This window comes from Nestor notabilis, unplaced genomic scaffold, assembly GCF_000696875.1.
Source record: "Nestor notabilis isolate BGI_N333 unplaced genomic scaffold, ASM69687v1 scaffold16759, whole genome shotgun sequence".
Classification (NCBI taxonomy): domain Eukaryota; kingdom Metazoa; phylum Chordata; class Aves; order Psittaciformes; family Psittacidae; genus Nestor; species Nestor notabilis.
In genome coordinates, this window is record NW_009942604.1 from 14,823 (window position 1) to 39,867 (window position 25,045).

General features: G+C 38.9%; 1 protein-coding gene across 1 annotated transcript in view; it reads right to left on the bottom strand.

Moving 5' to 3' along the window:
- The window catches only part of RBKS (ribokinase), a 53,123-nt gene that overhangs the window by 8,559 nt on the left and 19,519 nt on the right, over nt 1–25,045 (bottom strand). The window contains exons 6-7 of the mRNA XM_010021485.1: nt 21,914–22,005; nt 12,155–12,343 (exon numbers count right to left, since the gene is read on the bottom strand). Of these exons, the coding sequence (XP_010019787.1) occupies nt 12,155–12,343; nt 21,914–22,005 (281 nt within the window). The remainder of the gene's footprint in view (nt 1–12,154; nt 12,344–21,913; nt 22,006–25,045) is intronic.

The following is a 25,045-nucleotide window of genomic DNA, read 5'->3' on the forward strand; positions in this document are numbered from 1 at the left end:
CCTGTGAGATTCCCGTCAACCAAACAATTCACAGCTACTCTGATTCCTATGCTACCAGACTGGTAAGGTATTTTGGCAAGGAATATTTCAATTTAGGATACACTTCTGTGTAAATTTGCAGTTTAAATTTCAGTTAGCTTTTGCCTTGGTACATGATTCTTCCCCACTTTCACATCTGAGCTGTTCTGTGACCTCCTTTCGTTTGACCTGAAAGTCCATACCTCACAGAGAAACTCAAAACCAGCAGAGGAAACCCTCCACACTTGGGTTTTTTGCTGGAGTGCATATAGAAAACTTATGACATACAAAACACAGTATTGCAGAACTCTCATCACGCTTCAGCTCAATACAAAAATCTCCAGTGGCACTCTTGCAAAGAACAGCTTATATATCGAGATGTGTCAACAACAGGGGAGCACGTAGATATCGCCACTAACAGAAGTAAGATAGACTTTCAGCTGAACATGCTACATGAGCTCTATCTACCTTTCCCAAAGCTTGAGCTCGCACAGAATCAGTTGTGGTTGAAGTTCGGCAGTAAATATAGCAGCTCCTCATAAGGTTGATCTGTACTTCTCAAACTGGTTTATCAAGCCTTAACAACACACAGCTAAGTCTCCTACTCTAACCAAAAGCTTCACTTATCTCACTTCCTTGAGAAGTACTCCATTCCCTTCATTATTCACGTCACACTCATGCCAACTTGTAATTTCTTCCTAACAAAGCTCATGCTTATGTGTTAATTCACAAATTTCATGTAATGAACATATGAAACTACAGCTGAAGCCCTGCCCAGAATACATCATGTTACTCTGATAGTACTCTGCAAATATTGGCAGTAGGTTTCCCTTCCAAACAATGAGCCAATGAACTTCCCAACCAGGAGAGAACTGACAAAATTGTCATGACTGTATCACCATCAGGGGCTGACACGGCTTCAGGACCCCATAATCTAACAGCCAAGTCAGAAGGGGAAAATCTCCTTGCTGGGCAATTTCACTAACCACACACGGGTTTTTTTTCTCTCAGACTGAAAATGCCAAAAGACTCTTAGTGATCCCGTCTAATCTGACGAGATGCACTCAGAATGACACAACTGCCATCTCGCCTGGAATTGATCAAAAACCCATTCTTTTTTTGCACGAAAGCTCCATATGCTCGAGTGCCTCTTTCAAAAGTAACTAGGCTTTGTTGGCTGGCCACTGCTCCTGCCTACCTCAGAACTACATATCCTGGAGGGAAAAAAGAAACCACCAAACTTCAGGAGTTGTTTTTTTTTGTCTGAGCTCACTCTAGCATTGTCCTCTTGCCAGCTCCCTGCATTCTTTTTCCTACTGAGTTTGTCTAAACTTTTTGATGAGCACTCAAGCTTTATCTCCTCTCTCTAGGTTCAGCCAGATGTGACTTGCAAGCCAGAACTGCTGCTCTGCTCTAGAGTATTGTTGTCTGCTACCCACCCATTCTGCTGTCCTTAACCTGTGGGGCAGACGTGCAGAAAGCAGGGTTCCCACACCTCGCTCACGGTCTTCAGCAGCAGGTGAGTAGCAAGGCACTGCAAGCACCAAAAGGCATTCTCTGTGGAATTCCCTGTAAAATGGATCTTTCCAACAAGCATACTGCATATTTAATGATTTCAGTAACAAAACCACAGACAGCAGCTATGAGGCACAAGACTTTCCTTACCCTTTCCCTGTATTTCATAGAATCACAGAATGGTTTGGGCTGGAAGGGACCTTAAAGCTCATCCAGTTCCAACTACCCTTCCATGGGCAGGGACACCTTCCACTAGAGCAGGTTTCTCCAAGCCGCTGTGTCCAACCTGGCCTTGAACACTGCCAGGGATGGGGCAGCCACAGCTTCTCTGGGCAACCTGTGCCAGCACCTCAGCACCCTCACAGGGAAGATCTTCTGTGTCTATTTGTGCTTTGAAATTAATAAAACCAATACTACTTATAGCCATTGCTATAAGTAAATATTGCTGCCAGAATTTGGAATTTGCTTTTCTACAGCAGAGTTGTTCTAGAAGAGCTGGTTTTGTAGCTGTACGTCTATCTCTACACATACAGACATAAAACACTGAGAAAAGTGACAAAATCATTACACTCAACTGCAAACTGTCTATTAAAGACATTTCTGTAAGTTACTGTCATCAATCACCAGAACTTATGGCTTTAGCTTCCTTCCATTTGTCTAGCTTAAGCTGTAAAAATATATTCTGCCCTTGGGACAGGCTACTAAAGATTACGTCCTTTATCCTTTATAAGAAATAAAACTGGCATTTTCTGTGGTTAGAATTTGCAAAAGCAAGAAGCCTGATTTCCCCACTATTCTCATTTCTCTGTTCTTGTTCTTTTGAAAACCTAATTATGCAATATCACTGATCCAGTGCAAACCTTTCTGGTTTCTGCAGTGACCAGAATTGGCAATGAAATCTCTGTTGGGGGAAATCAGGTCTTAGTTCATTATCAGCATTACTGCAATTGGGTAACTAAGTGGGCAAGGGGCTCTGGAGACAGGTTTGCCTTCTCTTCCACCATAGCCAGAACTGATGTGAACACACTGAGAAGAGTAGGTTATGTTCTACGATAGCCAGGATGATACCTGGTTCTGCAGAGACTAGCTTTAAAGAAGAAAAGGAGGCATACGATATGTGTAAGCTAACCATAAACACAAGAGGTAAAAAATGATGAAGAGTTTGGCCAAGAATATGCTGCACTATTACACAGCAGATCACATTTGCAACTTCCTACGGCTCAGGCCAGAAAAAGATACTTGGGAAGGTGACACTCTGGATGTGCCAGAAGCGCCAGCTTCCACTAGCTATTTTTAACTGCAGGAATTTAATTAGAAAGGATGGCTGCACACAGTTGATCTTCCTTCCTCTCCATCCTTTGTGCAGCTCAGATATCCCCAAGTGCTATACACCATTACAACTGGCACTGTCTTGTATGAATGCATTGGAGGCCCAATGTATCTGGGGCCTCTAGGTCTGCTCTGAGCAGATCTGCTCTGAGCACAGGGTGAGCTACATACCAGGACTGAACATCCTCTTGGAGGAGACCCTGTGCTGGCTTTATCATAAAGACAAGGAGAGAAAAGCAAATCAAGAAAAGGGATGCAGCACGTTCTGCTGCGATGATTTTGAATTATGTTGCAAGCCATAGTTAGCCCAAGTGAAGCAATAAAAGGGTCATTTCCTACTCTACTCTCAACCTGTATAAATTATACCATTGTTTCATTTACTAAAGCATCCCAGAAGTGAGATGGCACGAAGACAGCTTCAAGATATTTCTGAACTTAGCTTCCCTAGACCTCATCAGAATGTAACCTCAGGTCCAGATGTTGGATACTGTATTCTTCATGTGTTCTGGCCCCAAAGCAAACAGATGAGTTGGTGCATAAATGCTGCCAGCATCCTTACTTTTTCTGTCCAGGCCAATCAAATGGATTAATTTCCAAACCGGAATATTTCTCATTATGACAGTAGTGGACTCGAAGCATGTGTCCCTGTAGAACATCACCAAAAATCCTTTACAGCCTCTTCAAGAAGCATCCAATGCAAAGCAACTCTGCATTACTATGCACTTTTTCATTTACATGGACATCTACAGTGATGTCCAGTTCTAAAAATAAGACAGCTGATATCCTGACAAAATTTTTCCTTCAGTTCTAACTCTCATTCAAGAGAAGCACAGAGAAGAAGTTATGGTTTTATCAAGGGAAGCAGGTTCACTTGCCACTGGCAAGCCAGTCCCTGTGTGCTTTTGTTCCCCATCTGCAAAACAGTGGTAAGAATAGTACTTTACCTTGTATTGCGAGTGTTGTGAGTACAGAGGTAGTAAATAATGTAAAGTGCTTAGCAACTTATGTAAACATGTACACAGAACAAAGATGTAGGACACAATGGGACAAAACATCATGAACTGATATGGATGGTGTGTAGCTAAACCAAACAATCCTTGGTATCACTAAAGGAACTGAGAAATGCAGTTTTATGATGAAGTTTTTGTTGCCTGGCACTCTGCAGTCTTAGAAGGGGCTTAAAAATACCTAAATATTGGGTTTAATCTTCTTTTTATTCTACATCTTCATTAAGCACCCCCTTGTAATTTAATCCAATTTGTGGCAAATGCTAATACTGCTTTGGGCCCACTTCTCCCTGTCAGCTGTATCTGTTAAATTATGCATTTCCATCTGGAAAGAAACTGTACAGGACTGTAGGCTCTCTTCCACTTAAGAGTCAGGAATGGAAAGGGATTTAATTAGATGTTCCGTGGTTGAGAAAAGGACTAGAGCAAAGCCTGGGTGGTCTGTGGAATCTTCCACTGGAAAACAAGGCTGCAAATTGTTCTGTACAAGCCTGCTTCTGTTTGCTCATTTTGTTTACATTGTTTGTTCTTACAGATTAAAATAGACAGTTACTAGGCAGATAAACAGTGTTTCCTTCCATGACAATGTCGTCTAGAAGTAAAGAGAGTAGCATGGGTCATTTTTTGGCTACATGACCTCAACTCACCATGTAACTTGGAGGAGGATATTTTTAGCTGGTGTTTCAGAGCACCTAATTGTTAATATTTTTTGTTCCATTTCTCCTATCTGTGAAATGGGGATAGTATAGCTTTCTGTTCTCAAAGAGGAAAGAGGGCTTGCTCCAACATTTCTCGGTTGATCACCAGTGCAGAGGGACACACCTCTTGCAATGCCTCTCGTCACCGGATGCATACCTGTATACCCTTTGGCCACCAGCCAAGCCTTCAAAAACTAACGTGTCTTTAGAAGGTCTGAATCAGAAGCAGAAACTTGTGATGAGCCAAACAATTCCCATCCACACTTAACTGTGAGTCAACTCAAATGCAGTGATTTCAGTCATGTGCCCTTTCACAGTTCAGCTGAACTTCAGAACATAATAGATGCAGCTTTAAATAGATTTACAGTGCAGATTGCTGATTGGAGTGTCTGGAAGATTAACTTATTCCTCATGGGTTTTCTGTTCCAAAATTCAATGGATTCCATATTTGTAAAAGAGGGAATGCAGAAGTCTAAGTCAGAAAGTGGGCTATGACTGGAACTAAACTTATTTATTAACCTATTTTGGTTGCGTGTTAAAGAAAGGAAGCTATTATGCTGTCGGTTTGTGGGATGTTAATGGGAGCTCTGGGCATAATTACTCTGTGTTGGTGTGTGAATAAACCCCACTGATAGATAAGCTGTTTGCCCGATAGTAACTTTTTCTCTTTCCTTGAAGAAGAAAGGGAAGATAGGAAAAGAAAAAAGAGAAGAAAGAAGAAAGGAGAAAAGAGACAAAAAAATGGAAGAAAAAGAAAAAAAAACAAAAATAAAAATAATAAAAGAAAAATTAAAAAGAAAAAGAGAAAGAGAAAGAAAAAGAGAAAGAGAAAGAAAAAGAAATAGAAAAAGAAAAAGAAAAGGAAAAAGAAAAAGGAAAAAAGAAAAAGAAAAAATTAAAAAGAAAAAGAATGAAAAAGGAAAAAAGAAAAAATTAGAAAGAAAAGAAAAAATGAAAAAGGAAAAAAGAAAAAAGAAAAGAAAAAGAAGAAAATCTTGCCCTTTGTGGTCACTTTACTCCTTGCTACATCCTTGGGTAGGAAAAGGTTAAACACTCAACAACATTTTTCTCTTCTTAGCAAGTTAGAGAACTGTACATCAGACACATTGTCTGCCAAATGCTTCATTTACTACCAGCTGCATTTTTACTTTGTTGAGAGATAGCCGAAATAAAATCACTGTTCTTTGTGGAAACGGCATGCTAAATAATGTACGGCTACAAGATTATTAAATAGCAAAGGCATTTGATAATATTAGAGTCAACCACAAGTCCCACTTCTGCTGATGCACAGAATTTTGAGTAATTAGTCATTGCACAGAGTGTTGTATTTATATCCCCTTGAGCCTCAGACGTTAGGCCATAAAGTCAGGAGACAAAAAATTGCTGTTATTAGGAGGACTGTTTTGGATTTATTTATATTCTAAGGCTTTATTTCAGTGTCCACTTCACTCCTCTGGCTCAGGCTTCCTCTAAACCAGAAGATACAGCTAAGTCAGAGAATTTTAGTGTAAACCATATTTTTACAGACAAGACCTCTTAATTTCAAGCAGAACTTCAATGAGTTTGCAAAGCCCCCAAAGAAGCACAACTGGCCTGAGGTTATATGACAAGCCTGGGAAAAAGGCCTCCCAGGTTCTGTTCTGATCTCTAACAGACTTCTCATGGTTTACATGCAATACATTAATAGCAGCTCCAATTTACAGATAGATGAACTGGGATACAAAGATGACAAGTAACTCTCCCAAGGATTTACAGCAAGTCTTTTGCAGAGCCCTGGAACTCTTACTCAGTCCTTTGTTCAAATTGCTAAACCACACTGCCTTCTTTAGACCACAATTACTGCACAGGCCTGAATACTGTGACATATCTAAAATTATACAGCTCTACACTTATATGAGGCTTTATTAAAATAAAGATTGTGTAACATCTTCAGAGTTCAATGCAAAGCTGCACAGTGAGCATTCAATTACTTAAAGACAGCCTTTTTAATTCTCTCCCATAGTAAAAGAGCCAGATGTAATATATTGCAATGAGAAATCAGAGGGAAACTAACTAGGATTCCAACACAAAACATCTGATGACAAATTCATATTGTAGCAATGAGCCTTCATTTTGCAGAACTGACATGAAAAAATAACGGTAACATTTATGATTATGACAAATAGTATGTATCATCTGTCTCTGAGAATGTCATACAGAGTAAGTCTCTATGGAATAAATCATACACTCATGTCAAATTTCAGGCATAACTGAGTAGATTAAATTTTGAATTTGATCATGTCTCATAAATGAGTTTCCTGTTTATAAGCATGGCACCTCAACCTGTGATCTCCTTAGCTTCTCTCAGCAGGTTGTGTACTCTCTGTATCCAGAAAGCACAACCAGACAGGGAAAATGCTGATAACATGAGAAATGATACAGGAAATTCAATGTTGTGCTTAGAAATACTGTGAAGTTAACATTCTGGGTTCTCCATGAGATTTAAAAGGGAGACCATGGACTTGTTTGGAGTAGGGGCACCTCTGTGAAAAGCGATTACAATTTTTCATTCAAATATTGTGTGCCCAAGTGCCTCTATTTGCCTTTACAGAGAACACATCCAAGCCTAAGCCAGATAGATATTCAGATGCCTGATCTCCTGACTGTGAGTGTGCTAATGCAGGACCTCTGTGCACACAGCATTGGCATGTGTAAACTTTGAAGTCAAGTAGAAGCTGATGAAGAGAGCTTAAGCAGAGCAAATGTTCTTAAAACTCCTGATGAGATGGAAATAAGAAAGTCACCCTAACTGATGCAAGTATGTATGGATGCTATTCAGCATCTTTTTCAAACTGGGCTCTAGAGCAAACCAGAGGTTACAAAAACTAACCCTAGAATACTTCCCTCCCAAAATGACCTCTGTGCTGCAAGCTGGAAATGGGGGTATAAGGGGGTGTTAGTGGGGCAGCTCTGGCTTGCTTGGTCAGCATTTTCCACTAGCACCTCTATACAGGAGAGGTTCTGCCTGTGCCAACTCCAGCTGAAAGCATAGATCCTAGACACCCCACCTTCAACTGCAACGAGCAACAGCAGTAAAAGGCAAAGCCCCAAGTCATGGGGTGCAGCCCCAAAGCCAGCAAACACCTTCCAGCCTGCCACAGCTACTGACCACTAGACTGCCCCACCTCCCGAGAAGGCCTGGCATGGACAACCCATGGAACCTGGAGCTCCAACAGCCCGACTGCCTCCACAAAGCCCACTTGCACATACCAAGCCCTAGGCAGGCCTGCACAGTACCTGAGGGGCACGACTTGGTCCCCAGCTGCCACCTGAAGCGCTCCATTCTGTTAGATCCCATAGTGCTCTTTTGCAAAATGGAAGGGAACTAATTTCACTGCTGGCCAAATTCCAGCTTTGAGTAATTACATTCTTCTGACAAATTTTCCTTGGCAGCTTGAATGGAATATAATTAGTAAATGTAAATAGATGTAAATAGTGCTGTAAATTACACTTTGCGTGACAGCAGAAGCAGAGTGGGAGTGTGAGGGTGAAGGGGCAAAAAGAGCAGAGCTTCATTCTCTGCACCATGGACAACAGTGTTGCCTTCCCTGTCATCAGACTGGGAATGCCTCTGCCAGGACAGTATGTCCAGGGCTAGTGCAGCAGCAGATGCCACGATCCAGGATCATCATGTGGTTCATCACACAGATCATCCACTTCACCTCAAGTACAATTTTGACCTGGCAGTGTTCGGTCATGTCCCACAGCTGTGTTCTCAAGCAGCTGCTGTGTTCCACCTCAGCTGTGCTTCTGCTTCAGCAGCAGGCAAACCGCTTCATGCACAGACACATTCAACTGCTAAATGTGTGTACATGATATTATTGTTTTCTATGAAATGGTTATCAAATTTGTGAATGGTTTGTGAAACCTTCTGCTACCAACTGAAGAAGTGTCATAGAAGTGGAGTTATATAATTATCCTTCACAGCTATTTTAATGCAACCTTATGTACTAGCTTCACCTAAAGTGGAAATAGATTCTTCCAAAAATAAAATAAATGCATATATTTAACTTCATTCAGTCAATTCAATTTTAAAGCAACTATTTAAAGTAAAGAAAACAGATTATAACATATACTTTTCTTATATTATCTACACATTAATACTTTTCTGTATGTCAAATGTCTCTTATGTAGGTCATCTGCTTTAAATACAAATTGATATGGCTAGTGAGCTTAATCAGGTTTTTCTTTCATACACAAAAATTGAGGATGATTTTTTAATAATTCACTTATTTTTGGTTTTATTCAAAAAAATAGAAATAGCCTATAGAAAATAGGTAGCAGAAACTAGTAAAACACAGGGAAAGTTTATTTTCTTAACAAAAGTTTGTTGCACTTTTTAGCTATAACAGGAGAACCAGATGTTTCAGCTTTACATACCATGTCTTACAAAACTTCGTTCTTCGTTCTGAACGCCTATTCGTGCTCTACATGTTTTGGACTGTGTATGGAGAGCTCTGCTAGCAGCCATGGGAAGCATTGCATACATTAGCAAAGCCCACATTAAGATAATTAGCGCTATAAAAAAAATAATCAACAAGCCTCTTTTTTTCCCCTTTATAGTATTGATTTAGTGTGGGTGAAAAATGCCAGATTTTCAATCTTGAAGATTCATGTTCCACCACAGAGCAGGAGATGGAGCCAGCTTTTCCCAGTGTTCTGCCAATAAACTCTGAGATTAACCATCTCAAGAGCTAGGAGGAAGAGCCAGGCTCTACGGTCTAACAACCCTTAGTCTCTCTTATGAACCTATGAACATGGAGAATGGGGAGCACACAATGTGGGACAGGGAACTCAAATTCTTAATCTTTGTGGCTGTACTTACGCAATATTTTCTTGTAAAAAATGTTCTGAACTGCTGTGGCCAGCAGAAAGGAGCAGGAGGCAGTACTGAAGTTGCACTGCTGCAGAGAGAACTCTGGGCAGTGGTAGCAGCTATGGGAAAAATTCTACAGTGAAAGAAGCCTTTGAGGTTCATTGTGTATCTCATGTATGTATCTTCTAAGTGGCATGCTCTGTTTTAATACAGACTGTTTTTGTAAGGAGTCTGCAATCTTTTGCAAATCCTGTGATGGGTTATATACACATTTAACTCTGTCTGGCAGTAACTTTACCTTCTGTGGATCCAAATAATGTCAATATGGATACAGGCACATAATCAGATGTGACTGGATTATGGCAGCTTAAAAAAATGACTCCCTGGTCCCTTGAGATGCTGAAGTCATGGCAGTTTAAGGTAGCAAGTTTTGTTTAGTATTAAATGACATGCTAAGAGCTTGCACATGAGCAGCTTTGAATACTCTGTAGGTAGGTGGCTACTTGCTAAGCCACCTTACAGCTTGAGTTTATTCCGCTGGGGAAGGATCCACTGCAGACATACCCCTGAAGACAGTAATATGTCCTACTGGGATGTTTAGTATTTATTTTAGTAATAGAGTTATCCAGGTTAGTTGAGGATGTTTGGAAGGGTTACTTTAAAACCACTTGCTTTCAGGCAAAGTGATAATCAGTCTAAGCACTGTAAGACACTTATAATGGAAGGCCAACACATCTTTTTTCATTCAGTCTGCAAGAGTAAACCGAGCGCAGCTGTTTTACTGAAAACAACCCACTGGTATTTAAGCAGATTAACAAAATTAACTGTGAAAATCCTCTGGTATGTGAAAGCCAATAACCTGTTGGCCACAAGGAGGCAGGGCAAGGATTCAGTAAACTCAAAGAGATTGCTTTATTTAAAAAAGAAAAAAAAAGAAGGAAAAAAAAAAAAGAGAAAAAGAAAAAAGAGGAGCATTAAATTAGTTCAGTCATGAATCTCTGCACTGCTAGGCAAGATAAAAAGCACTTTTCAGCCCCAGTGTGTGGTTTCAGTATTGCCGTTTTATTCCAAAAGCAGCAAATATCTTAAGATATCAAACAATAGCTGATCTGGCAGCAGTTTTCTGCTTCTTTTGAAGAAGCAGGTCACACATGTTTCTTCTTCATCACTTCTGTGTGATGTAAAGAAAAACCCTAACACTGAGCTTTGATAGCAATAGAGGATTTACCAACTCAGAGCAAGCCATACTGCCAGGTTCACAAGGTGTTGCTCCCCAGCTAATAAGCCCTGCTTCTGGGCAGCTTTGGGAGCTCTGCCTTTTTGCTCCCTTGCCACTTCTAATTCAGTGCTAAAATCAGGCAGGGACAGTTTGGTGTCTCTAGTCCGCTACCAAGAACCTATGCACAGTACAGTAATACTTCCCTAAACCAGAACTTAAGGACATTCCAAACTCAGCACAAACTCAAGGCCAAACTTCAAAATGACAAAGGGGCAAAAGAGGAAAATAAAGCCAAAGTATCTCTGTTTCAGAGTTAAATTGAAAAGGATTAAATTTAACAGTGAAACAGCCTTCCACGGTATCAGCACATCACAGTCCACATCTATGACTGACCTTCTGTTTTAGGTGAAGTGATTATACTCCTAGCTCTGCCACTGCATGCTACCAAGATAGGTAATTTCAGTCCTCTATGACTCTGTTTCCTTGTCTTTTAAGCAGTTGCTTTCCTTCTCTGTGAAGCAGTATGAGGTCCATGGATAAAAAACATGCTACACGAACTAGTTATTATTAATGCAATTCAGATATGGAATGCACCAGATGGTAAAATCTCCAGGATTTTAATGAACTATTGTAACAGAACATATGTAATATGACGTTATTATAACAGGCATTTAAATGTATAGTTAGTACATACAACGTGACCTGCTCTGCTCTCAGTAACTCCACTGGAATTATTTTGGATTTATGTCAGATAATACTAGGAACACAAAATAGCCCCATATGTGCAATGTGGTAAGGTTTTCATAGCAATGCTATCTTAACTATTGCCTGCCCTGTTTTCATTTTTTGCTGGGGATATTGCATTTAGTGGTCTGTTAGACTACACCTTCTGCATTTAATTCTGAGCAGGAAGTAAAAAAAAAAAAAGTACCCTCATGTCAAAGACTAAAATGCCTCTGACCAAGTATCCCTTAGCTATCATCAGAAACTAGCTGTCATGAAGCGGGAAGAACTTTGGCTTTTTTTCCACTAAATTCTGTAAAAATTATATCTTTGAGCACCTTATGCTAGGACCTGGTAAGCAACTCATGCTTGTGTCAGAAGACACAAACATTCAGTTTCAGACTGTGAAGACAGTAGTATCTCCTTTCTCCCACACCATTTGAGCACTGGACAAGATGAGTTATATGACTGGGCAAAGGTGAAAAAGCAGGACTGCAGCTCAAGCCACAGGCATCACACATTACAGTCAGAGACAGGTACTGACTTCAGTAAAGCAGGAACATGAAGATACTATCAGTATATCTAATAATTCTAGCTCATCTACAACACAGACTATAAAACTCAAGTGAACTGACATTTAATATATGAGAGGCTGGAAGCAAGATATCAGTTTCACATCATAAATTAGCCTTTGTGCTACTGCCCAAAGATTTAGCTGATTACTCATTGCTTTCCCTTAGTGCTTAAGCAGTCTTTTCCAAAGCAAGACAGTTAAACCACAAAAACGTACCGTAGTGTCCACAGCCCTGACCTTCCCAGCAGGAACGTGCTTTGGAATGGGTTCTTCTGCTGATATCATCATGCAGCCTTCTGCTCCAAGAGTAACAATTACGAGCTTACACCCTCTTTCTAACAGCATGTGTCCCACCTTTCCAGCATCTTCAAGGTTGCCAACTGGGATGCCCGTTAAAATTTCTGCCTGGAAAATAACCCACGCAAATGAAAATCACAATCTGACAGAATTCATTTTTGGACAACAGTTGCATTTGAAAACAGTATTTGATACAATTTTTAAATATGTATAATAGGATGATCATGAAACCACTTCCTACACTGATATTCAGCTATGTCTTGCTCCTCATCTGAAATCACTGTGTACTTCAGGCATAGCAGACTAAAGGAGAGCAGCCTAGGCAGAGACGCAGGAGGCATGGGTTCTGTTCCAGTTTCTATGACTTACCTGGCATGCAGCTCTTAATAAAATCACATTTCTCCCACATGCCTCAGTTTCTTCATCTGTGAAGTTAACACAATGGCACGGCCTTGGCAAAAGCATTTTGTGCTCTAATGTGAAAAAGGCTACATGGCAACTTGGTCACTATTGTTGGGGGATATTTATCACTAAGTGAGAAAGTTTTAAAATTCTTTTTTAAATTCTCAGTGTTCAGCTAGAGGGAAATCACAAGGGAAAATCTCTTTAAGGGGAAAAAAATAATTGCTCAACTTTGATCACTCTGCTCACTTTAGTATACATTTTTAGACAAAAATGCCTAAAAATTATCTGAAGCCTGCTGTGGGCAAAGGCCCATTGCAAGATTATTATATATTTGTGTTATGGCCATGTCCATAGGCCTCTGTCAAAACTAAGACTCTTCTGTGTTGGTCTTGTACAAACACAGATAAACTCGTTTTCTAACAGATGGTGACCTTAAGTCAGCTTCTCCCAGTTGGCTCTTAAAATTAATCTCATCTAGTTCCACCCAACAAAGAGCAAATTTTCCCAAAAATTTGCAATGAAGACTCCAGAATCAAGCATTCTTTTTGCCACTTCATACATCTTCTTGAAGGCATAGCACTGTCAACTGTCATGTACTTTTTCTTTTGGCAGGGAAGAGAACAAGAATGAAACAGCAAGAAAGGGAAGAGAAAATACAGTGGCACAATACAGTATGCCTTCAGTTGGAAGTAAAGAGACTTATTCTATTTTGCTGTCTTTACTAAATCTTGTCCTGCTTGACTGAGAAGAGGGAAGTCCTACTTTATCTTGCACTACAAGGTTGCTGCAGGATCTGAAAAATGCAGTCAGGAGTATTACCAGTTAACCGCCTAGTAACTGGGCATAGCTTCCACACTCTTAGGGTTACTTTCAGTGGTAAACTTGCTTTGGAACCTATTCACCAGCTCCTCTTCCTGACCTCTGCTGCATGGGCAACTCAGCTTCTTGGGAAACAGCTGCCAAAATATTTTGAAGTACCTCCCTCTGCATTACTGAAACTTGAATTTAGCACACATACTTCTTGATATAATGGGCTATAAACTATAGTGATTAAACAACTGCTCCATTAAGCACGGGCCATGCCTGAAGTAAAGAGAGGGAGCGCAGACAGCTGGGGACAGGAACTACTACAGCCATCCCAAAGTAAACCGCCCCCAGCTGTGAGTCAGCGCCCGCTGCTCCCCACTGTCATTTCCTGTGTTTCAGCCTGACCCAGGAGAGAGAAGCCACCCTTAGGCTCTGAAGGGCCAGATTATGCCAACACACTCCCTAGAGTTTATAGTATCATTAGCAGAGTACTTACTGGTTTTAATTTTCAAACTTACAGGACCAAGTTCTCAGTCCCTACTTAGACAAATGCACAAATGATTTCAAGCATTGTTCAGCTGAGTGCTGCAAGGCAGAATCTGGTATGGCACAGACCCTGGTGGGTAAATTCGTGCAGTGCAGGGGCAAGGTGTGGTTAATCTGTACATGCAACTTAAAACTACTTTTATTAACCTCACTGATCCCAGACAAGAATATAGTAAGCTTAAATTCTACAACGGCATGTAAACAGATCAAATTTTCTCTTTAGCATGTCACCCTGCCACTCAAACTTCTCTTGCAGTACAAACTATTGAAGCAAATGGAACCTCTTTCAGTTTTTAAAAGCTTATAAAAGTATTTCCAAATAAGAAAGTTTGTTTCAAATAGTACCTCACAAAACCTTTTGAATGTATCTCCTTGCAAGGTTTGCAAGGAGTCGATAATCCAATAATGGCTTTGGAGAAACTAAGGACAGAAAATAAATAGGATTATTTATTTTCTGTATTCTAATATTCAAGTGTCTAAAGAGTCTGTGCCTTTTCACAATTCTTAAGCTCTCTGGAGCTTAAACTATGCATTCCTGTATCCAAAACACCTAGCACATCATGTTACAGGAATAAAAATGGATTAACACATATCCTTGACTGCAAATGGCTAACTCAATTTCCAGTGTACTTTATGAGGGGCAATAATTCCAAACATTTTACCTAATGTTGCAAAGTCTCCAGAACAAAAATGGATTTGGTTTTGGTAGAGAAACAGTAAATCTAATTTGGGTTTATTTACTTTGCATTTACACTTTTCATGAGCAAGGTAAATGAAGAATTTAAATATAATATTCTTCCTAATGAAGCATGTATGTTGTATGCTTAACATTGGTTTTGTACCACTCTTTGTACCTACTGAGCCCCAAGTCAACAGGATTTTTTTTTATTAGGTAGTAAAAGAATTTTCTGGGACTGATATGTGCAAGGTTTTCCAGTAATCTTTCTTCTTATCTTTACACTGCTTGTATCAATAAACAAAATTATTTTGAACAGAGAGAGTCTGTATAAAAGTAGATCTTCAACTGCTTGAAACCCCTATCATCTAACTCATCTACAGCAGGATGGCAACACTAAAAAACACTGGAACAAGCTGGAAGAACCATAAAGCAGCAGAAGCCAGACAGATTCTGTGCCAATAATCAGAGATTGTGGTAAATGTCAACTGATGTTAAATACTGTGGTGAGTTTCTGAGTTCCTCCCTTCAGTAGAATCTTACTTAAAAAACAAACTGTGGTACAATTGAAGGAAATAACTAATGGTTATGTAAAGAAAAAATTAAATAACAATACTGAAAGCCCAATGTGGACATCTGCCATAGTACTGTACAAAAGAGCAGAAAATTAAGAATTTTATTTTTCTGCAGCTAGTCTTATAAAACTCCTCAGTTCAATGGACCTATTAAAGGAAGAGGACATTCCACAAAACTGCCATCAGAATAAACCTGTGATGGGTATTATATAAATAATCTACACAGAATTTTCTTAATTTTGTTTAAAAAAGGTGGAAGAGAAATCTAACTGAAGCTTTTCATTTAACTATATGAAGGTTCTTGGCCATAATGCTCACTAATCTTAGTTCACTCTCATGCCTCTTTAGACTGTAGTCTAGTTACAGTAAGTTAACACAAACCAGCACTGCTACAGTAAATCATAGTCCTGCTTTTTCCCTTCCACTCCTGCCCACATGGTCCATTCTCTTGTGCCCGCACAGCCATTTGTGTGGCCAGGAAACAAAGTGGATTGCAAGGCAGATTTGTGTTAAAATTAATGCCACCCCAGTCCCATACTACCCCCAAAAGCCAACCCAAAACAATTAACTTCTTTGAACAGCAGTACTAGTTTATCCTGGCTACAAGTGAGAATGAAACTGTGATATGAACCTTTGCTGTGGTGTATTTGGGGCAGCCTATGGCTTACATGGCCACTTTTGGGGAGATGATCTGGGTCCTCTGCTTGGCATTTGCAACACCAGATCTGTACCATGGTATATAGACACATACTAGAGAATACTGCAATGGAAGGCCATCAAGATACTCAGAGGGTCAAAGACCAGAACACACAAGAAAAGGCTGGGAGAAGTGGGCTTGTTCAGCCTTAAGTACGCAAGGCTAAGAGGAGATCTAATTGCTGTCTACTGCAATTTAATGGGTGGATATCGAGAAAATGAAGCCAGAGTCTTCTTGAAGGGATAGGGCTAGAGACAACAGGCACAAGCTGGAACATGGGAAATTCCTGTATTAGGACAAGCTTTCTCACCACAAGGGTGATGCAGCATTGAAACAGGTGCCCAGAGGTCACGCAATCTCCATCCTCAGAGATTCAAAACTTGACTGTATCTGAGCAATCTGACCTAAACTGGCCATGCTTCACCAGGGTGTTGGACTACAGCCCTCCAGAGGTCTGTTCCCAGGTTCTATGACCCTCAGCAAATATAAACTCGTGAAATAACAAGAAGTGTTAATTCTTTGGGGAGCAGTCTATCACTTGGACTGCTTTCTGTGCACCTCGCACAATAACAACTTTGCAAATGCTGCCAGGTACTGCTGGAACAGAAATACTAAATAGTAATACAGAAATGGTGCCAGTTTTAAGGCTAACCTATCTAAAACTACATATGATAACTTAAAATATTTTTAATTTAAAATATTTAAACGCAGTAAGCCAGTTGGCTATGAACTTGGCTTGTACCTTAGAAGATTTCTTTGAGAATGACAGAACAAGAACTCAATCTCGTTAATTCTAACACATGTGAACAGTCCCAAAGAAGCAGTGAGACAGATCTGGTGTAAAAACAATTGCAAGATCAGGCCATAAGCCAAGCTAGTTCCAGTTGTTTCAAATTATAAAATTTTTACATACATACAGGCAGAAATACTTATCGTGCTAGAATAATTAAAAACTGATTGAAATTAATTGGCTTGAAGCTATTCCCTCCCCTCCCCAAAGTAACATCTTTTATTTTAGACTAAATATGGGAAATTTCATAGTTTCCAGCAACTGGTAAAATGAGGTTTAGAACAAAGTCGGAATTAAAATATACTGCGAATTGCTGGCAACTTCTACTTTGTGGTGTAATAGTAGCCTTCCATTACTTGAAACAGAAAAGGCAAATTCAAGAGGCATTCTGAGATATTTCAATTCTAAAGGACTTATTTTTGTTTTGACTACTAGACATATCAAATATTTTTCTTAAGAAAGACTATCCATAGGATTACTGTCTCTACATTAGTAAGCAGTATCTTACATGTCCTAATCCATGACTCTAATAGTTTTATGAACTTGACAGGCTTTGAGTCCTGTAAAAGTCAATACTGTCTCTTGATTTTGGACATACTACCATGAATTTCCATCATTAATATTTCTTCAAAATAGCCTCTAGTAATAGACAACAACACTTAAAAGGAAACAATAGGATGGTATCTATTTTTACATACTATTTTTTGTACACCTTGCAGCTTTCTTTAACAAAAGTAGCCATTAACTTACATTTAGTTGTACTGCTTTCTACCACTGAAGCCCCAAAGTAGTCTGTTAGCATTTAATTAAATCTTTGCTAGGCCTTTCTTATTTAGATCAGAAGTCCGATACCCATTTTGCAATAGGGAGAAAGAAGTTCCCAGTTTTTCATTAAAAAATAGCTTGACAAACTAAATCACTTGTTGTAACCATTTAGGATTTTTTCTTCTCCTGAAGGGCTCCTCAGTATTCTTTGAATGGAGAAGCAGCTGTTCCTCAAAACATTTCGGACCAAACTGAAATCGCTGATGTGCAATGTATTTTGGTTCCTAACCTGCAGGGCTATGTAATTGCACACACACACTAAAGAAGAAAAACAACACATGAACTGTATTGACATTGTGGTTGCGCCTAGAGCCATACTGCAGCAAGGCAGCACACAAATACATGGGGAAAAAATGGTAAGTATTCCAAAGAGCTCGTCTTGTATAGGGTTGTCTGTTTCTCAACATTTGTGGATGACTGAAAAGAACAACCATTGGTTTTCACTAAAGTGACATTGGATACATTTATTTTTCATTAGAAGAATTAAGGGAATTGAGAACTAGCACATTCCTGCACAAACCTCAGGGATTAGGCTGTGCTACATCTGGGAATTAACAAACTAGTCTCAACAAGTTTGATCTTCCTGGGAAAAGATAAAACTGAACTACAGGCTAAGCAAAGAAAGAACTGATAACCTTGCAAGATTTGTTCTGAGTTTTGCTGTTCATGAACCACATAAAAAGAAAGTAATGTCAGACATAAAAAATAAATTATTATTGCAACAAGCAAGAGTGAAAAGAACAGCTTGTGAAGAGCCTTCTAGACAAACTAATGGTAGATAATTCACTGATAGTATAATTTTATTTGCTTCTCTCTAGCACATAAATCCATAAGAACAAGCTGTGCTGTTACACCAGATACTGCATGTGATTTCATTAAATCCTAAAGCATTTAATGAAGGATGGAGTATAAAGTGCAGAGTTGTATTTGGTGCTTGCATGTTTGGGACCCAACATCCCATGGCTGTCTGAGACTATAGCTGACATTTTTAAACCTTTGTTCTATGACAAAGGCATTGCAGATCAAACCTCCTGACCTTCACGGCAGTAAATAACAGGAACTTCTCACACAGTAATAATTCAGCTAATCACAAGTACTACACCATTTTTCCTATCTTTAACAATGCAAACACTCCACATAATGTATGAGAAATCTAGCTAAATAGCTAGCATTCTGTTCTTCAGCTAACATAATCTCCTGTTACAAACATATGCACATAATATCCACAAACCACAGGATTTTATCATTTAAAGGTATTTCTTGCTATTTTTTGGTGTCCAAAAAAAGACATTTTGGTAAAATTGTGTGATAGATACTTGTAAATTTAAGTGATTAAGCCAAACCAAGTAATAAAAAAACCCCAAAACCCCAACAGTGTAAATTTAACCTACTCTTAGCATATATGTCTGTGTTTAAAAGAGTGTTTTAGAAGCAGTTGAACTGGAATGCTCATCTTTAAACCCAAGATGACTTGTTAGCTATTTAGAAGATCTAGTAACAATAAAGCAGAAGCACTATTTTTTCCCTTGTAGTACCTAAAAATCCCCCCTCAAAAACAAAAGATCCCAAAAGGGGGTAAGGCTGGAACATAAACAGGACTTTGGCTAGAAGGAAGTTATTTGAAACTTAGAAATACCAAGTAGAAGAGGCAATGAAGCTGGAACAGAACATCTCAGGAAAGCAGCTGTGAGCAGCATGTTCAGTAAGTTTGACAATAAAGAATAACGATTAAAAAAAATATTCCATAGAATAGGAATGGCCATAGTGGTTCAGAGCAAAGGTCCATGGTACCCAATTGCTCCTTTCTGACTGTAACTGCTAGTAGGTACTGAGGGAAATGTAAAAAAAATGTATAAAATGATCTTTTCCCAGTATATATTCTGGATCATAAAGATCCTGGGTTCTTCCTGATGTAAGAAGATGAATGAAATGCATATGTAGTTCATTGAATGGAAAAAGTTTTAACAATTAGAATTATCTTTAAGATCTGTAGAATTAACTTACTGCTTTTAAGTGCCATACAGAGATGTGACTAGTAACCTTTGAGTATGTAAACATTTATATCTATATCAAACTTCGCAAGCGCATATATTACAGGGATCTGAAATTAAAGAAAGTCATGAAAGAAAACAGAAAACAGATGGCATATGAATATATAACAATTACTAAAGCCCCAACTTTCAAACTTGTGACATAAGAAAAACAAATGCTTCATTCTTCCTCTTTTCTCAGCAAAAAGAAAGGAACAATGGCAATAGTTCATCCCTGAAAATCAATTCAATAACAAATCAGACGCACAGAGAGGATGAAGTCAAACATAATTGATTACTACAGTTGTGCTAATGTAATTGATTTCATTGCAATGTATGAAAATGGTATTGTTAAAAGCAAAGGTATTTATGTGCGATTCTTGTTCTCAGAATATGCTGTAGGAGTCCCACATTGGATCAGTGCTCCCATATGGCTGGCAGGAACTTCCAGGTCTACCATTTCCATACGTTCGGAAGAGAAAAGCCTCCTCAACAGCAGAGTATATTTCTATGCCTGACTGTGCTTACAGTGATCACAGCTATCTTCAAATGTTAACTACTTTTTAAAAGAAAATAGCAGAAAAGAATGCAAACTGTACCCCCAGCTCTGCAAGAAAGGCAGATGAGTGAGCAGGGTTCTATTATAATTATACACCTGTATTTCTTGTTCTCCAAATAGAAGTAATTTTCTTTTCTCCATGTGGTCGTAATAATAATACACTCTGGCTCCAGCAAGTTAAAATTCTCAAAGAATGTCTCTTTCAAGACTGTCCTCTAGCAATAAAGTATAACAAAAGGAAAACTTTAACATGTGTGTTGCAAAGAGCAATGAGAGAAAAGTCGGGAATAGACAACTAATGGAAAACAAAGTTTTGTTTCTAACATATGGGGGATAAGTTTTTGCAGGGGGTGAAAAAAAGTAACTAGTGACATTATGAAAAAAGCAAACAACGAATGACATTTACTAAACTGGTGGGAGAGTATGGGTGTTCTGAGCCCAAAATGTGTGCTGTTGCACTGTATAGCTAATCCAGGGGCATAGTCCAGGCATTAGTGTTTTCTGAAAGCATGAAGAAAACACCATATGGGTATCCTGCAAGTCCTCTGAACAAGAATAAATACTTTGCCTTAGCATTCTCTTCATTACATCTAATTGAGTCCTGATAGCTGTTGGTCTGAGCCACAAATGCTACCACTGCCAGTTAGACTGGGAACTGTGCCTTCCAGAGACCTGAGAAGCTGTGGCATCCATCTCCCACATTGTTATTTTGCTAATTCTTGAATGCTCTGGGGTATCTGAACTGGGGAAGCACATACTGAAATATCCCAGAACAAAATTCAGATGCCCATTTGGGTTACTTAGGCTGATGCTTAAATGCTAGACTTGTGAACTGAGAACTTCTGATACTGTTTTAAAAGAACTTTCAGAAGAGGGTAATTGAGTCTTGAAGAACTTACTCTGACAGACATAACATCAGACAAAAAATCATGTAAGTAAGCATGACCAAGCTTTTCTCATAGTGCTTGCTCCTCATCTCCACAATGAACAAGGTAACATGTTCATTGCAGAAATCATGTTTGCTGGAGGTAACTTCAACTATGATAAGAAATGACTTCTATCCACTAGGTTACTTCTCCCACACTCTTGTTTATATAAAGAGAGGGTGAGGGGAAGGAACACAGCATGCATAATGTTAATAAACAGGAAATTTAAACAAAGGCCTTATGAGATGAGCTTAATTTGTCTCTTGTGACAAAAGTACTTTCCTTTGGGAGAAATAACATATTTGAATTGGAAAAGAGGGGGAAAGGAGCTAAAAAAAAAAGGAAGAAGGAAAACACAGTTGAAGGGCTAGAGAAACAGATTCACTGAAAACAGATCTGACAAGAAAAGGCATATGAAGCTCCTATTTGCCATCAAGTGCAGCATGTGTGCATCACCTCCTGGCAAGTGAATTTAAAACTGACAGAACACTACGGATAGCACATTCCATATCAAGGGACCGCAGACAAGGACAAGGATCTATCTAAATATTTACCACTCAGTGAAAGCATTTTAAAAGTGTCCTTTTATGGATTTGTTTTATTCATCTTCTTGTAAGGAAGGCTGGACACAACTTTCCCACTGCAAACAGTTAATCTGAGTGCAATCTAAAGATATTCTTGAATACTCTTTGCTTGCTAAGTAAGGAAGCAAACTTGTCATCTCCTAAGTCCTATGTGAGAGGAGTAGTTTTCCAGCTTCCTATGCTGCATATATGAGAAGAGTATCCCTCTGAAATTTTACTGCTCAAGGCTCCTTCTTTAACATGACATATGACCATTACCTCAGTTTCATTGCAGCAGAAGATATCAGAATGGGTATAAAATTGTGGATCTAGGTCAGCAAGGGCTGGAGCTGGATTAAATAAAGTCTTTACTGAAAAAAAAAAAAAAGAAGAAAAAGTCTAAATCTCTAGTGGTTTAGATTCATAAACCATCACCTGAAACACCACTGTGTTTAATTGACAGCCCCCGATATTTATTATTAACATACAAATGGCTCTTGATTTCTATATCCTCATTTTATAGAACTGCTGGAAGTTTTGTTTACTTTATTAAAGTTCCTTCTGATTTATGTGCAGGCACCTGTCATGATGGGAACATGACAGAGAAGTAACAGAAAAAATAACCAAGAAATTATTAAATAAAAAAGGGGGGAAAAGCATTAGCCAGCAATGCAATTTGTTTAACCGATGATGCTTCTTCCAGGATTTTAATAAGTTTAGTTCTAGATTTTTTTCAGTGTTGTTATCTGCATTCTGTACATGAAGCAACGGGAATGGAGTAACAAAGAGCATGTCCAGACAAGGAGTTAAACATGCTTCTGAATGTTACCTAACTTGTTCAAAATGCCACATTATAAAACTGTAGTGTAGACAAGGCACTGTATGTTTTTAATATGCTATCTGGCAGAGCTAGACCTAAACTTAACATGTGGTAGAATATGTTAGTTAACCTAACTTTAAACTGTAGCCTAAGGCCCTGTTTGCCTAAGGTTTGTCATGAGGACAGTGACTTACTCACTACTAGCACAGGAAATCTTTAGACTTGGTTTCTCACTTTGCCAATTTCATGATTAATACTTCTGTGTCTTAGCCATAAGGCCATAATTTTTATACAAAGCACACTCTCTTACTTTAGAAATATTCCTTATAATAAGTGATCAGATCTTCCAAATTGGATGCCTAAGTTTTCAGACTTTTAGACCCTATGCTACAGCACATAATATTCAGACTATTTGGAATCCCAGTTAATGCCCTAGAAGACAAAGATGCACAGAGACTTGTGAAACCTGAGTACTGATGACTTTAAAAGATGACCTTTTTGATTAACATTCTAAAAGTTTTAGCCTTTGACTGTACAACGTTATCATGCTTCTCTACCTGCCTTGTTAAAAAGAGTATTAAAGTGACAAAGATATTTACTCAGAAGTCAGAAAATGCAAGGATTAGGATTTCCAATGAAATTTTAATTTGGCTCCCTTATATTATTACAATACAGCATGTATTATAATAAACTCTTTAATTGTATGATCACATACCACTGAAAAACAGCATGTGATCACATAATTAAAGACTGCAGCATAATACATATGCAGAAAGGAGACAAATTAAAGTTTCATATGCAACCTTAACTCTTGCATTTCCTATTTTCTGAATTGCAACCCTAACAAAGTTTTTTAAGACACAAATCTTTAAGGTATACTTTCTTACATAAAGCAAACAAACAGCACATACTGGAAAAAAAACTGTTACGTGGCATCATAACAACATATACATGGGTCAGGAGGAGCACTGGAAGTGTTCCAACTTGGGTTTTAAGTAGTACAGATGCATCATGAATAGTGTGCAATACATTATTATTAGTTTGCACCTGTATTTAATATCTGTTGAGTCGGGGGGAGATAGAGGAACCATAAGTTTCTCTTTCAGGCTGTGAAGAAGAGCATGGCTTGTGAACAGGGTGATCTGTTTGGTCCCCCTGAAGAACACCAGATTATTTTTTGCCCAATTCTTTCTCTCACTTTACCAAGAATCTGTTCTCCTCACCCAGTTTCATTCTTTATGCCTCCTTATATAAGCACTATGCAATAGTAACCTTTTCCACTGAACTTTTGTTGCATCATATCTCTTTATGCCCCTTCTCCTATGCTTTCTTTTTCCCACTTCGAGTACCCACAGCCTACTCCCTACCTCCATATTGCAATCTTTATTCAAATTCAACAAATCCTATTATCTATTCCAATTTTGTTCCCCTTTCAGTTTCTCTCTTCCTTCTTCCTCTGCCACCCCCAAAATCAAGCAAATCCCTCCTACACTTCTCTTTGTCTGAAATCTACCTCTCTGTCCTCAGCATTCCCGTCCAGCTTTCTCTCTTCTGTATTGAAATCAAGTCAGCTCCTGCTCTGCACTTCCTAGGCCTGCAAGAGATCTTCAATAGTATTACAAAGAAGTTACCTAAAACCAGATTCAGGAACTACACTGAAAGTCATGCTGCCCAAAGGGACAACTGCTTGCATGGACAGACTCTCATGGGCAGCTAGCTGTGGAGCTCTAAGAAGTCTGTGTGAAAAGCAGTTATTTCCCAAAGGCAGATGATACAGTAAAAGTTATGCAGATTTCCATACTATTGTAAAGGCTTTTCCTTGAAAGAAAGCTCCTTTGCTATCAAGTCTTAGGTAAACTTTAAGGTAGGCAGTATTCATAATTTAAAAGGGGGGTAGCCCTTTTAGCTGCTATGCTTTGGTGGAAATGACAAGGAGTTTAACCACAGACAAACAACTGATCTGAAAAATTGCAGCCCATGATTAAAAAGTTGAAGCACCTGAAAAATAGATCCTTTACTTGCAGGTGACACAGAACCTTAATAACTGAGATTGCTTCCAGCCCATTCTTCACTACACTATTAATAGGCTGGACATTATCAGTCATCTTTTATGGAATCTTTCCTTAGAGAAGCCCCAAAACTGCTTTACAGACTTTGCTATACAGTAACATTTTGCCCATCAATGAAGTGGTTCCCCTCTTGGAAGGAGCAGCAGCTTCACAACACGTGGCTATTCAAGACCTAGAATTTTCCTGTCAGATTTCCACTACAATTTATACCCACTTCATATCATTATTCACAACTAATTTCCCTTCCCTTCCCTTCCCTTCCCTTCCCTTCCCTTCCCTTCCCTTCCTCTTTCCTTTTCCTTCTTTTCCTTCCCCTTTCCTTTCCTTTCCTTTCCTTTTTCCTTTCCTTCTTTCCTTTCCTTTCCTTTCCTTTCCTTTCCTTTCCTTTCCTTTCCTTTCCTTTCCTTTCCTTTCCTTTCCTTTCCTTTCCTTTCCTTTCCTTTCCTTTCCTTTCCTTTCCTTTCCTTTCCTTTCCTTTCCTTTCCTTTCCTTTCCTTTCCTTTCCTTTCCTTTCCTTTCCTT